A 14,662-nucleotide genomic window follows, 5' to 3' on the forward strand; every position below is an offset into this window, starting at 1 on the left:
ACCATGCTCATGACAAAAGTAAAATATGTACCTTAGTGCATTAGTAAACTTCTCTGTTGTTGATAGGAACACCATATCATTTCACGAAGCAATAAAAATCTGTATTTTATGAAAATTTTGTGAAAAAAATTACATATAATGCTAAACCAAATTTAAAAATTGATTCATTTACAAAGAACTTTGTTTTGTAAAAGATAAAATGGAAACAATACAGTAAAAACAGATTACTACAAATAAAATGCTTATCACTTCCAAAAGCCTTATTTGTTTTAAAAAATTGAAATGAAATTTGCTTATGAATGATAACCCTTTACAAATAAAAGCACAATAAGACAGAACAAATAAGCATTTATTATCAAAACGTGGATGTACAAGTTGTAAAATACATAGATGTATGGATACGTGGATGCTCTTAAAACAAACAAACAAACAAACAAACAAAAGCTTTTCAAGTCAGGAATACTTTGGATAAAGTATTTTTCTTTTCAAGACAATCCTCATCCAGAATAGAACCATGAAAACAAAGACACATGTAACTTCTTCACATTTTATAACAACTAGCTATGAGTCTGAGAAAATTCCTAAAGATTTTAGCTCTCCTTTCTAAGTTGCTTTTCAACTCTGGCTCGGTCAGCTTATTCTTACAAATAAAAAGGTCTTTCTTTGTCATAATTATGAAACACTGCTAATGTGTCTAAACTCGCATCCACAAAAGTCACTAGTAAAACGTTGACTTGGCCAGGGTCACATCTCTTACTACAAAGCAGAATGCATGAAGTTAAACAACAAAGTGAAGACATTCACGCTGCAACATTTCCAATGGGTTTCTGGTAGTTAAATGAAATTATTCAGTGTTTAGCCTATTTGACACTACATTCACGTATTTACATCATATACATCTGTTATAAACTCAACAGCAGATGTTCAGAAACAGCTGTGTTTAGCAGTTTCACAGAATTCCATACTGGACCATTTTGATTAACAGAGACAGAGAGGACAATGTAAAGCCTTCAAGATAAAGCTGGCCCCAGGATAACCTTGTCTCTTGCAGGTAGCCAGAAACATGGCAATCTTTGAGAGGCTGCCTAATGAATTGTTTCAAGTTTTCTTCCAGGATTTTGAAAAGGAGAGTCAAGCCTATAAAACTGTATTTTGTTGCTGATGGTCATTTTTTCCAGTGGCAGAGTCAAAAGAGCGGGGTCTTAGGTAGACATTCTCAACCAGTGTGCTCCATGGGCTTGTCCTTGGCTGGGGATCCTGCTGGAGAAGTAAGATTGCTTGGGATCCAACAGGCGAGCATGAAGGCATGCATGGAGAGGACCTTTCCTTGCCCCTCCCCCCGGGGTGAAAGCAAGAATAGGGCTGGAGCTCACTAGCTGCTGCAGCCTCTTGTGCATCCGTGTCCAAGTAAGTTGTTGTTACATCCGTCTTGAAGTTTCCCGTGGCTCTGCAGGGATGCTCTGCTCTCTGTGCTGGAAGTCTGTCCACTTTGATCCTGTTGTCTTCTTAGTCTGCCCAAGGTTAAAAACATCAAAAGGTTTATAGCTGATATGCAGATAACTGCATTAGAATAACAGCCATTGTCTGTTTTATAGTGAACTACATACTCCTGCATATAAAATAGACTCCTGCACCATTCAATCTCTACTAACTTCCCTATCTTTATTCATCTTTTAAACACCGATGAATTCCTCCTCCTAAATATGTGAGGTTGAATCTTGGCTAAATCCTGCTCCCATTAGAGCCTATCACAAAGAGCTAGCAGAGGATTGTGCTTTCCCTGGCTTTGACACCTTTGCCTGGACATAAATTGAAAAAGCTTCCCCCAGAAAAGGAAAAAACATGAGGTGAATGTATAGTCAGTGTTCTTCTTGTTGTTACTTCATATGTGGTCAAAGCTTCCAAGGTGGTTTCAATGGACAACAACAACAAATAAATCCTGCATTGTTTAAGGACTTTGCAAAGTCGTCTTCTGCAGGCATTATTTTCTGGAGAACAGCCACAGCCCTGGTGGCACTTGCAATCCCCAGCTTTAATTTTATCAACAAATTTCTCAGCCTTGCTGTTCAACCCTAGTATCAATGTCTATGATTTTACTGTGGTTCTTGTTCTTACTTAATATTGGTCTCCAAAAACAAAAGGCACAATGTAAGTATTTTCATGAGGAGGAGGAAGTTTCATGGGGAAGCTATGGAGCAGAGGAGAGGCCAGTTTTTGGAAAATTAACAGCTGGGATTTATTTATTTATTTTTAGGAATTTTTCTCCATTTGTTTTCTTAAAATGGGAAACAGCCGGTGATGTATTCCCCAAAAAATGCACAAAGAATTAGCACCAGAGACACTGTGGAAGAAACTGTTTGTAAAAGTGACTATAAGTGGTATGTATGATGTATTGAAAAAAATAAAAATAAAAACACTTTGCAAGTAACATTGAATACATAAAAATTATTCAATAATGAAAAGCATGCAAAAATGAACTGTAAAGGGTCAGTTTAAAAAGGGTAAAATAGATACACAAACTGAAGACTCAGAAGAGAATGTAAAATTCTCTTGAAAATTCTGAAAATTCTGTCATAGGTAAACAGAAGTATTAAGGAGATTATTTAATGTTAAAATAAACAAAATACTATCCAAATAGGTTGTTTAAAAAAGGACATACATTGACATGTTAAATAAAAAAAATAAAGCATACTACAACCAACCAACCAATCCCACCCCCCAAATAAAAATAAAAAAAAAAAACAACAACAAAAATAACACTGTGTTAAAGGAACAAATTGTGCACCACAAATGAAGTCTACCGGTGAGTCTATAGGCCAGTGGATGACTGAGTCATTAGAGGATAGCACAAGAAATATTAGTCCCTAGCTGAAAAGACAATTAATTATCTTCACCAAAACTCATGACAAATGAGCTGAGGGACATTCCTTTCTTTATGAGAAACTTGTCCATCATCTCCAGTCAAACCATCAGCCAAACAGCTTAAAACTGTTTTTTTCAAATGAATGTTGACAAATGATCAAGACAGATTTTCTCCAATGGCTCTAAGAACACTGAAATATATAATTGCACAGCTGAATGGAGTATGTAACTTACTGTTGAAACTGTCTTGGCACTACTGATTGCAAGGCAGCAAATGTGATAGTGTGTTTGTTTGTTTGTTTTTTGTTTGATTTGTTGTCTTTTATTTTATAAGAGTTTCAGAGAAGATCCATGGGACTACCAAGGGAGCAACTGAATCAGACAAAGCCTTGAAGCTCAGGGTCTGAGCTAATGGCCCTTACAAGAGCAAGGTATTTGTAGGTGTTGTGGTTTAACCCGGCCAGCAGCTAAACACCACGCAGCCGTTCGCTCACCCTCCCCCCTCCCTCTCTGGGACAGGGGAGAGAAATGGAAAGTGAAGCCCGTGAGTTGAGATAAAGACAGTTTAATAAGACAGGAAAATAATAATAACAATAATAACAATAATAACAATAATAACAATGATAATAATAATAATAATAATAATAATAATAATACAATGGTGATAATAGGAAAGTAATAATAATATGTACAAACAAGTGATGCACAAAGCAATTGCTCACCACCCGCTGACCAATGCCCAGCCTAACCCAGAGCAGTCCGGCCCCTTTCCCCCAGCTAGCCACCCCTATATATTGTTTAGCATGACGTCAGATGGTATGGAATACCCCTTTGGCTATTTTGGGTCACCTGTCCTGGGTCTGTCCCCTCCCAGCTCTTACTGCACCCCCAGCCTGCCTGTTGGCAGGACAGAGCAAAAGGCTGAGATGTCCTTAACTTGGTATAAGCACTGCTCTGCAACAATTAAAACATCGGGGTGTTATCAGAAGTCTTCTCATCCTAAGCCAAAACACAGCATTCCACCAGCTACTAGGAAGAAAATTAATTCTGTTCTAACTGAAACCAGGACAGTAGGCATTGAGACAAAAGGCTACAGTGCTTGGAAACTAAGAAGTCTCTCAATAACAGCATAAAACAGAAAAACACGTTTATTGGTTTTGTTTGTTGTTGCTTTTTTATTATTATTATTTTTATTTTTTTCCAGATCACTCAAACTGGCTCAAAGGCAGCATGTAAAGGTTCAAAAAACATGACAGACCAGCCTTGAAATTCCCAATCTTCACAGAGAGAGTTTCTATTGTTGTTTTATTTCCATTTGTTTTCTTTTATCCTATCGCTGCTCCCAAGGGTTCTTATTATTTTGCCAATGGCAATTATTATCATAATTGGATTACGGGAGGTTGGAAGTGGTAAAAAAAAAAAAAAAAAAAAAAAAAGTATATTGTTTTAGCAGTGCTTCATTGTATTCTCTTTTCAGACATTTTTTATTTCTGTATCTAGATTCATTACACATATTTATAAACTATCAAAGTAAGCAATAGGCTATCAGATCAAAAGTCAGTCAAAAATTTAACTATTTGGCTATTTAATAATTTATAAATCACTTTATTCAGAGTTTAAAATTATGTTAAAGATTCCGTTATAAGGAATTATTATGGGCATGCTAACAACTACCTACTAGTGTGTCTTGGAGAATCAGGAGATGCTGATTCTACCTCTGTCACCCTGTGGAGAAATTACAGCCCTTTTCTGTTCCTCAGCCTCTCTCCCAACACGTGGAGACAATGTAGGGGAGTGAAGCTGAGACGGAATAATATCTGTCCAGAAATCTCACATGGACAGGAGCTAGCCAGCTTTTGAGCTGGATAAATTGTGGATAAGAACTAGCAAAAAAGCATGTATAGAAATACAAAAGCAAAGAGAACAGACTGGCCAAAGATTTGCATGGGAAATATGAAAAATATGAAAAAAAAAAAAAAAAAAAGATTGAAACAACTATGGCAGGTCAGAGTATCATGTAATGAAACCCAGTAGTAAACTTGGAATCCCCAGGAAAGTGCTTAAGGCTTAGCTTTGTTCACCAGGTGAATAAAAATCTCAAAAGTTTGTATTTAGGCTGTATAATAAGATAAGTTTAATAGAAAAGGAACAGAAGTTGCAGATTCAACATGACAGTCATAATTTCAGATTTGTAAAAGACTAAGGCATGGGAAATTCCAATCATAAACATCTAATTGGTCTCAGAAATGTTAGTGGAGAATATTTTCTTTCCCTTCAAACCGCTGTAGTGAAAAAGTAAAATAAGGCAATTGGTTTGTATTTCCATCTAGCTCTAAAGTGCAAAGAGACTCTGGTCAAGACCTAAACAAATCTCACCACAGTAGGAGTGTGTGAACAAGCAGTCTCTTCAATTAAAAGGTTGGGACATTTTCCATGAGAGTTTCTCATCTTTACAAAAACATGGATAGCTCAACACAGTCCCTGTGATCATTGCAAAATAAATGCACTCTAGTCCATTCGCTTTAAAAATAGCACTAGTGCAATAAAACATTTGTCAGAAACTGCTTTCTAGTGTGTGGCTTTTCTTTCCTTTAAGTTGATGCAGCTACAGCCTGCAATAACTTGATAAAGGACCAGGGAAAATTAATGAGTTGATGGGGATTTAGCTGTTGTGGATCCAAACCAGGTAGCTATTCTTTTGCTGAATGTTATGAAGAGAGGTTAAATAGTGAAATGTCCAGCTGTGGGTGAAAAAAGTGAACAAGTGGCTCTGGTGAATAGTTACGAAGAAAAAACCCACAGAGAAAAGAGGTTGAAAAGGAGTTTGCACAATGTCTATTACATTTATGCCACAAAATTCTGTACAAATAGATAAGTAAGCTCAGAGACAGTTATGCTGGGAATTAAGAATGGTTCTGCTGCATCAATGAATAAATAAGCACAGATTTCCTCGCCTTCACCATAGATTCATGCAATATCAGTAATGTGTGACACTGAGCATAGAGCAACCTCCTCTCTGGCAGCGAGGAAGAAAGAGGCTGTACTAACCACTTGGGAATGCATCAAGAAAAGTAACTGAGCCCTCAGTCCAGTCTTCGGCTTCATCAGCATTTCTGGTTAAGGAAAAGTGTCTCTGTCATGTATGAAAGGTTTTAAAGATTCTTATCTTGATTTCCAGAAATTATAGTGGAGTCCCTGCAGTGCTGGTTTCTAGTGCTGGGTCTTGAATCAGATATTGGTAAGTAGAAGATTCAAAGAAGAGGGAAAAATTATTGGCCCCCCAAAAAAAAAGAACTCTGTAGCAATGCAAAGCAGTGGCATCAGGCTTGCAAAATGTCCTGTTTGAGAGCTTTAAGAAGTCTGTAATGCTGTCTGTCACTTGCTTGTTCTAGCCAAGCCATACCTTGTGTGTGATAACACCTTGGTGCAGCCAGTATACCCATCAGTGAGTGCTGCCCAGCTGCCAGTTTGAAACCAGAGCCTCAGAAGTGTTTCAAAAGGTGGTAATGCACTCAACAACTCAACAAGAAAGGATTTCTATTGACAGAAAGATAATTTAAGCCAGCCAGAAATTCCACTCCATGTGTACCAGGTCCTACAGGACACTCTTTTTATTACAGCAAATTTACAAGTGAGCTTGCTGGTTTTGCAAATCAGTGTCCTGGGTGTGTAAGAAAGAAAATGGTGTGAGTGGGTAGTGGAATTTGCTTTAGCATTTCTAGATTTAGCATTTTACCTTGGCCTATTGATATTTCCACCCCCTTTCCAGTGAAACCAGATGCGTTTGCTTGTGTTTTGGGGAAAAGTTGAGCTTAATAAGTCAAGCTTTAGAAACTGGGAATAGTAAATCAATCTTTAGAAATTGTAGCTTTATTGCAGTAAAAAGAGTTCCACTAAAGGAAACTTCTACATCTCCTGAAAGAAACCCTTAGGAGTAGATAAATCTGTGGAACATTTTATCCCAGTTATTCTTCACAAGGGAGGAGGTCTGAGGTCAGAAAAGAGCAAGCATACCTATGCTAGCTTTTCAAATTCAAATATCCTGGGGGACAGATTGCTAAATAGTTAGAAACACACCTCAGTTCTATGATTTAGTAGCTACATGTAAATAATGCTGATGTCTTCTGCAGATGGCCTTTCTGGAAGGCTAATTACAAACATATCCAAATCAGGAGAAAAAAAAAAAAAAAAAAAAAAGAGAGAGAGAAAAAAAAAAAAAAAAGAAAAGAAAAAAAGGAAAAAGTAATGATGTACTATGAAAAATGACAGTGTTAAGAAAGGCACTATTTCAACTGTATTGTCTCTATGCATATCAGTCTGGTTTGCCTACTGGAGCACAGATACAGATGTTACAAGGGGGATTTCAGAGCAACAATAAAGACACTCCAAATACCATATTTTTAGAATATCTGTCAGTAAACATAAACTCTTTGTAAGTCAGTATCCTCTCAATATACTGAAAAATTTCATTCTCAATAGACAATATCTATCAATGACAATTTGTAAGGAAAAAGAAAGTTACAGACACAGGTGTTGTTTTGTTATATTCTGGTCTTAAAAAAAATAGAAATGTGGAAGTTATGCAATATAACTAAAACTGATGGGTATTCTGGAAACCATCCAGCAGTGCTGCAAAAATCCCAACCAAACTGAAAAAGATTTTTACAGAGTAATATAATAATGTAAAGGTGGACCCCATGAATCATGAAATGTCCTCTTCTCTCTTTTTTCAGTCCCTTATTTAAGCTTTATAGAAGCTGGTACCCTTCACAAAAGTGTACATACTAAAAAATCAGAGCAGTTATTTGGCAGTAATATGTAGATCCTGCAGTGTGCACACGTCTTTTTCAAAAATAATGGGTTTTATGCGTGCGCATCTTATACCCTACTTTGAAAACTTTCCCTGCTATTTTTATGCCATCATTTTAACATCAATTGCAGGCAATGGTTGTAGAAATATTGATAACTGAGCATGATTTCTGGGACAATAAGCAGCTTGGCTTGTCATCTGGCTGCCACTGTGGGAAATAAGAATTGAGTTTGATATATGGACACTTAATAATTTTCTGCCTACACTTTTGAAAGTTTTTCTTAAGAACTGACTCGCTGTTTCTTATTTTTATAAAATTGAAGAAGCTGGCAGTGTTTTGCAATTGTAAATGAGTTATACTCTTTCTCTTATATCTCCATTATTCTGCTTATTAGTTCTCATCTGCCAGTTTTTTTCATTCAACTATATTTTTTAGTGAAAAGATAATAAAGAAATAAATAAAGAAGAAGAAAGAAGTGAGCAAAACAAATTTTTAACTGAATGAGTATATTTGGAAAGAGTACTTTTACTTTCTAAAACAAAGTAGCCACCAAACATATCGGAAAAGTGTTAAAATTCCTGTCTAATTTCTTTTCTGAAAAGCTAACTAAAATGAGTTTGTGAGTAGATTAGAAGTTCAGGAAAGTTGCTTATTTTATACTTTTATGCTTAAAAAGGGAAACACTACCTTTTTCCCAATGTAAATATTAAGGAAACATGTTAACAGAAAAGAGCAAATAGAGCACTTGTGGATTGTCCCCACAGGAAGTCCTGTTGGTGCGAGCTACAGATCCCATTGTAACCTTTCATGCTTAGTTCTGCTTTCCAATGGTGTAGGCTGAAGAGCTGGCATATGACTAGAATACATGAACAGAGATAAGTCCTGGTCTTCAGTCTCTGGTCTGAGTCTTAGAAATTTCTTATTTGTAAAAGAAGAGTTTTGATTTCATTACAATATGTATCAGAACTAATTGATATAATAATCCATCATAAGATTAAGTTAACTGGTAACCCGAGTATCTGCCAAACTATTAATTTATGTCATAACCCCCAGTGATATCCAGGTTCTTATGACAAACTGCAAATAACATTCTGGCTGTAAATGTCATTGATTACATTGACTGCATTCATACCAGAAGACAAAATGGTGGAGAGATAGATCCCTGGAATCCCTGGAAGCTAAGTGGCACAAGGTTGCATCTTTTTGGATAAACTCTCTAATATCCAAAATACTTTTTTTTTTTTTCTTTTTTTTTTTTTCTTTTTTTTTTGGTCTATATTAATCTTTGAAATGTGAAGGAGTTTGCTTCAGGGAATGATTTTGTTCAGGGAAAGAAATATGCCAGGGACCATGGAAGACTGCATATATTCTTATATTGCTTATATTCCTCTTAAATATTTGATAATACCAGTTTAATGATTGTGCTGCCCTTTACCCATTTGGAAGAGACATAGGTAGACATGAAATACATAGGAAAAAATGTAGAATAAAGAAGTAAAAGTAGATAAAATACAACAATGAAGGTATAAAATGAAGAATAAGAAAAAGAAAGGAAGTGGAAGTGGAAGAAGAAGAACTAGACACCTGAAAATGAGAAAGTATTTAAATGAATGCCGGATTTGGAGATCTAATTTGAAACTAACTCCTGAGACAGTTGTAATGTGCTTTTTTATTTAATGAAGTTTTTACACACAGGGATGGTTAATAGTGAGCTCTTTTCTTTAGTCTGCGTACAGCTTGTGTTGTGTTTTCATTAAAACAGAAACATCTGACAAGTACTTGAATTTAGAAAGATTTTCAAATAAACAAAGAAGGTTCAATCTTACTCTGTACCAGAGGAGGTTTGGGACAGACCAGGACAGGCTTAAGGATGGGCTGGGGCAGACTCAACACTCATCATGCAGCAACATCAGTGTTGAGTAACACAACTTCAGACTGGAAAGAAGAGCCTCCAAAGTCAGATAATTTTTCTCCACTCTAGATTTTGTATAGAGGACCGACTAATACACAGCAGCTTTAAGTGAAACACAATAGTATTGTTTGCTTATGTAATAGTGGGCACACATTCTGGGAGATCTGGGTCCAAGAAGTATCCTCATCAAACCAGTAGCAAGGGTGAAAGTCTCATAAGTCTTTAGTTCTACTTTAAAAACATTCACTCTTGTAACTTGCTTGTTCTTGGCCTGCTCACATGGCTAGGTATGTATAGCTCAAATGCAGTTGCCCCAGAAGTGGAGTTTAGTGCCATATGAGATGCCCTCGATTACCTGACCGACAGAGAGCAGATACAACAGCAGACCACAGAAGACCACAGAAGTTGGACTGGCAGCTAGGCATTTATTTTCACATAAACGAACTGAGCCCACAGCTGTGGGATAGATTTTATGCCAGCTAACTGTAGACAACTGAAAGATTAGTTCAGGCTCTCTGTACAAGATAAATAGAGGCTCTGACATAGAATAATGAGTTCCAGCCTAAGTTATCTGATACATGTGTCACAGACCAACCTTGAGAGATACAAGTCTCTCCTCACTGACTACTAAAGGAGCTTAAAATAAATAAATGATTTTAAATTGATTAGTTTAGAAGAATACAGTCCTGTTGCTTCCCCAGAAAAATAGAGATACCCTTCCCTCTCTGAACCACAGACTCAAGTCCCTTCCTGTCTAGCAGCTGTATAAACTCACTGCATGCTGCACTGCTTAGCAGAGGCAATTTGCTTCTGGATTAGAGCTAATTTATACCCACAATGTTCAGGCGAGCAGAAGCTGAATAGTCCCATCAGCCTGGCACATATCACAAGCTGATAAACACTGCCAAGGGCTGGGTAAGGAAGTCACTCTGAAGCACAGGGGTGCAATTACCTGTTCATCCATGCAGACATGCCATCTAATTCCTATTTGTTTCAGATACCTTTGAAAATTTTGCACAAACCCTTTGAAGTAGGAGTTGTTCTGCATCTAACCAATATTTAACGCAGTCTGGTTTTGACCCTAAACATGTCCTCTTGGTTTTGACTGCTTCAGTAGAAACAAGCACATTCTCAGATCTGTTTTCCTAATACACTGTGAGGTATGTGTTTTGATTGCTCAGTAGATTACCACGTAATCATTCAAATAACTCTGTTTTAACTCCATTTAAATTTAAATGACTGAGGCACAGACTAAAAGTTATGCTTTATTACAGCTGAATGTGAAAAGTAAAATTTTGGAGAAGTATCCCTGTGTAGCACAGATGTCTTCTTGCACCATTGACACTCATGACATTTACTTCTACCTTTTCCAAAAATCCTTTGGGAAATATGCTTGCACTATGGGTAATTGATTCAGGTTGATGGTTCCTGCTGAGTAATTACACTCACTAAATGCCTGTGAATATAATTTTCTATCAACCAGCAATTTATAATCAAGCATAATGGGTTCAGGTGCACATATGGAGTGAGTGACATGTGAAATACTAGTATGTGGAAGTCAAGTAACAAATTGTACTGAATGCTGCAGCACGTTGGCCTGAGACGTGTCTTGAGATCTCAGGTTTACCTTGGGAATTGAAAAGCAAAATAAGAGAGAAGAGATGAAGTAAATAAATAAAAACAACAAATGAGATGCAGGCATTTAAGAAAATGAACGTAAAACAACTGATTATCACTAACATTAAAACCTTGCTCAGACTAGAAGCATAGGTGTCTCTTAGAAATGTGCTATTGGCTGTCCAAGACCAGATGCATGTCTTGTTCATTTCAAATTCACATTGCAAAATGTAAAATATTTTAGTTTAGCGGTATCTACAGATCCATATGCACAAGCAACAGGAAAGCAGCTCTGAATTTTCCCAGTAATGTATTGTTTATTAGACTTTGTGGGAACACAAGATTTTTTTTATTTCTTATTTTTATTTATTTATTTATTTTTATTTTCCCCAATTTGTTAGAATCCAGTTTATAAACTGCAAATACTTGCCCATGAATAAGGACATCTCTCAGCTGTGTGAGGAAAAACACATTCTCAAAAAGGACACATGCTTCCTAGCTTGCCTCAGGTGTATCTCCTCAAATACACAGGGTAACCCCGTTGTTAAACTATCAGCAGTTAGGAAGTTCACAGGAGTTGCTTTGACATATTCTCTTATTTTATTCTTTTGATGGAATCTTCTAGGTAGAGTGATCCTTTTGGTAACATCAAAATGCAATGTATGGGGAGAAGGACAATTTCTTGCTGCATCTAGAGGGAGATCTACTTTACAACAACAACCGTCTCCACCACGGCACTGAACATGTTACAGAGGAGTTGGAGTGAATCACAGAATCACAGAATCACAGAATGACAGAATTTCTAGGTTGGAAGAGACCTCAAGATCATCGAGTCCAACCTCTGACCTAACACTAACAGTCCTCCACTAAACCATATCCCTAAGCTCTACATCTAAACGTCTTTTAAAGACCTGCAGGGATGGTGACTCCACCACTTCCCTGGGCAGCCCGTTCCAATGTCTAACAACCTTTTTGGTAAAGAAGTTCTTCCTAACATCCAACCTAAACTCCCCTGGTGCAACTTTAGCCCATTCCCCCTCGTCCTGTCACCAGGCATGTGGGAGAACAGACCAACCCCCACCTCGCTACAGCCTCCTTTAAGGTACCTGTAGAGAGCAATAAGGTCACCCCTGAGCCTCCTGTTAACAAAGAAGATGCCTGTTAACAAAGATGCCTGTTAACAGACTGCAAATCACACCAGTGAGCATAGTTCTACTAACAGACTGAGAACTTAAAGACAAAAGTAATGTGGTGCCTGTGACATGCCTGCTGCCTCTGGAGTGATGGTGTCTGCAGCTCTGTGCCAGTGACTCAGTATGGTCGGTTGCCATCACAAAGCAGGACTGAACAAATGGACAGCCAGCCATCACTGTTATGTTGTCATTCAATCCCTTCTCATTACTTCTCTTTCCCTTTTATCCCTGTCCACTACTGCTGAGGAGAGGACCCTGGTTCAGAGATAAGTGAGGAGTGTCATAGCTATGACATCTTTTATTTTATTTTTTTTTTGCATGGAAGCTCCAATTTCTTTAATTTACAGCTCTAATTAAAACTGCAGCTCCATAAGAGCCATACACTCAATAATTTAAGAATTAAGATATGTGGAAAGCTAGTCTAGCTCTGCCTAATTACTGGGACTTGACAATAAATACTCTCAGACTGGAATAAATGCCTGGGAGGTTGCTGGTTCAGTCATTCACTTCTTCTCTTGCAACAACAAGTTTCCTGGTATCATTCTGTGAGTTTCCAGGGAACAAACCCAGCCTGCACTGACCTCCCTGCTGTCTCATGTCTCCCTATCTATACTTCGTTTCCTCTGCCGAAGTCCAAAACTTAGAATCATAAGAAGTCTAGGCCTTGTGCAGCTTTTTATTCCCTGAAGGAGAGACACCCTCACCAAAAGGAGACTTAGCAGGTAGCTCGCTTGTGATCACACAGCATATCAGCCTTCAGTAATCACCAAACCTCCTTGCACAATGCATGGAAAGTTGTTGCCTAACAGAGGGATCGACAGAAGCCACTGTGTCGAACACAGCTGTCTGAGTTAGTCTTTGAGTTATACCCACCACAACACTATGTATTATGCCCCAGATGGGACACAGGAAAATGATCTCCAGCTGGGTTTCACAACCTTGAGTTCTTCCAAGGTAGTGTGTACCAGACATTCCCTAAAACACAGCAGGAGACAAACTGAATCTTACCTAAATCTCTTACTGTCATAATTTTTCTTTACTTTCCTTATTTCTGAAAAGAATATCTATATATATACACATGCATATATACATCCATTTATATATGTATGTACATTTCACTGTAAAACTTGTGCTAAAATGAAGACTCTATATGAAGATGGAGACATTATAAGCAGTGAGATAACATAAAACACATATTCATCCATCCCATCTAACATAGATTCCTGTCTCAGACTGGCCCCCTTCTCATCTCACAGTGGACAATGTCAAAGAACAAGTCAAATGGAGACAAATGTCTGCTGTGGCATATCCTCCTCTCTGCTGAAATTTCCAGACATTCCAAGCCAATGACCACACTGGTGTGTGTGTGTGTGTGTGCGTGCGTGCATGCGTGCGTCATGGACCTTGACGGATTTTTCACCACGAATTTCTCTATTTCTTTGAATCTTTTCATACTTCTAGTATCAAAAGCACCCCTTGCTGATATGCTGCACTACACTATAATACATGATTTGTATTCTTTTAAACCTGCAGCCTGACAATTTTTTGCCATTGAGTTAATAGAAAAAGTAAATATTAATTTCTTATCCGTCTCATCAATTACTTTCATAACGTATTATTATTTAGCTAGTTTCCTAAACTAGTTTTCAGTTGTCTCTTCTCTTCTCCAAGTTTAAACTACTTTGAGTCTATGAAATTCTGCAGTGTAAGCCCTGACACAATTTTTTAATCCTGTTTTTTTTTTTTTTTTAATCATTCTGTCTACAATATCTTTTTTGAAATAAGGAAGTGAAAATTGTGCAGATATATAGATATATATTTGAACATATACATGTACACAATAGCATTTTGATGTTCACTTGATAGCATCATGATGTTCATTTCTTTACAGCTTTCTTTGCAATTTTGAACAAATTAACAGCTCTCATATGTCCACTAGACATTGGGCTATCCACACATTTTTCAAAATCTCTCCCCTGCATAACTGAAGCTAAGTTATACTCTAAGATTTGCTGACCAACAGTGCTGAGGATCTGTATTGATTATCCTGAACTTTTAATCCTCTCTACTGCTGTGATGGTGAGAATGCTCTGATATATGCAACCTTCCCTGGATGTTCACTTGATAAAGTGTATCTACCACAAAGATGTGCCAACTTTCTTGGGAAAACTTAGGCCATTTTCCTGGGAGGCTTTGAAAATAAGGTTCCAGATATTCATTAACTTTTCTATTTTCCTTGCATGAAGCTGCAAAAGGAAGACAGTATT

The 14,662-nt window shown here is 37.3% G+C and overlaps 1 protein-coding gene across 3 annotated transcripts in view; it reads right to left on the reverse strand.

The window, feature by feature from the left end:
• Positions 1–331: 331 nt before the first annotated feature.
• Positions 332–14,662, reverse strand: part of STK32B (serine/threonine kinase 32B) — a 177,736-nt gene continuing 163,405 nt past the window's right edge. For all 3 annotated transcript variants that reach the window (XM_084516687.1, XM_084516686.1, XM_084516685.1), the window contains one exon: positions 332–1,511. In XM_084516687.1, coding sequence (XP_084372813.1) covers positions 1,419–1,511 — 93 coding nt within the window. In that variant the 3' untranslated portion in view covers positions 332–1,418. The remainder of the gene's footprint in view (positions 1,512–14,662) is intronic.

This window comes from Aythya ferina (assembly GCF_964211825.1).
Source record: "Aythya ferina genome assembly, chromosome: 4".
Classification (NCBI taxonomy): domain Eukaryota; kingdom Metazoa; phylum Chordata; class Aves; order Anseriformes; family Anatidae; genus Aythya; species Aythya ferina.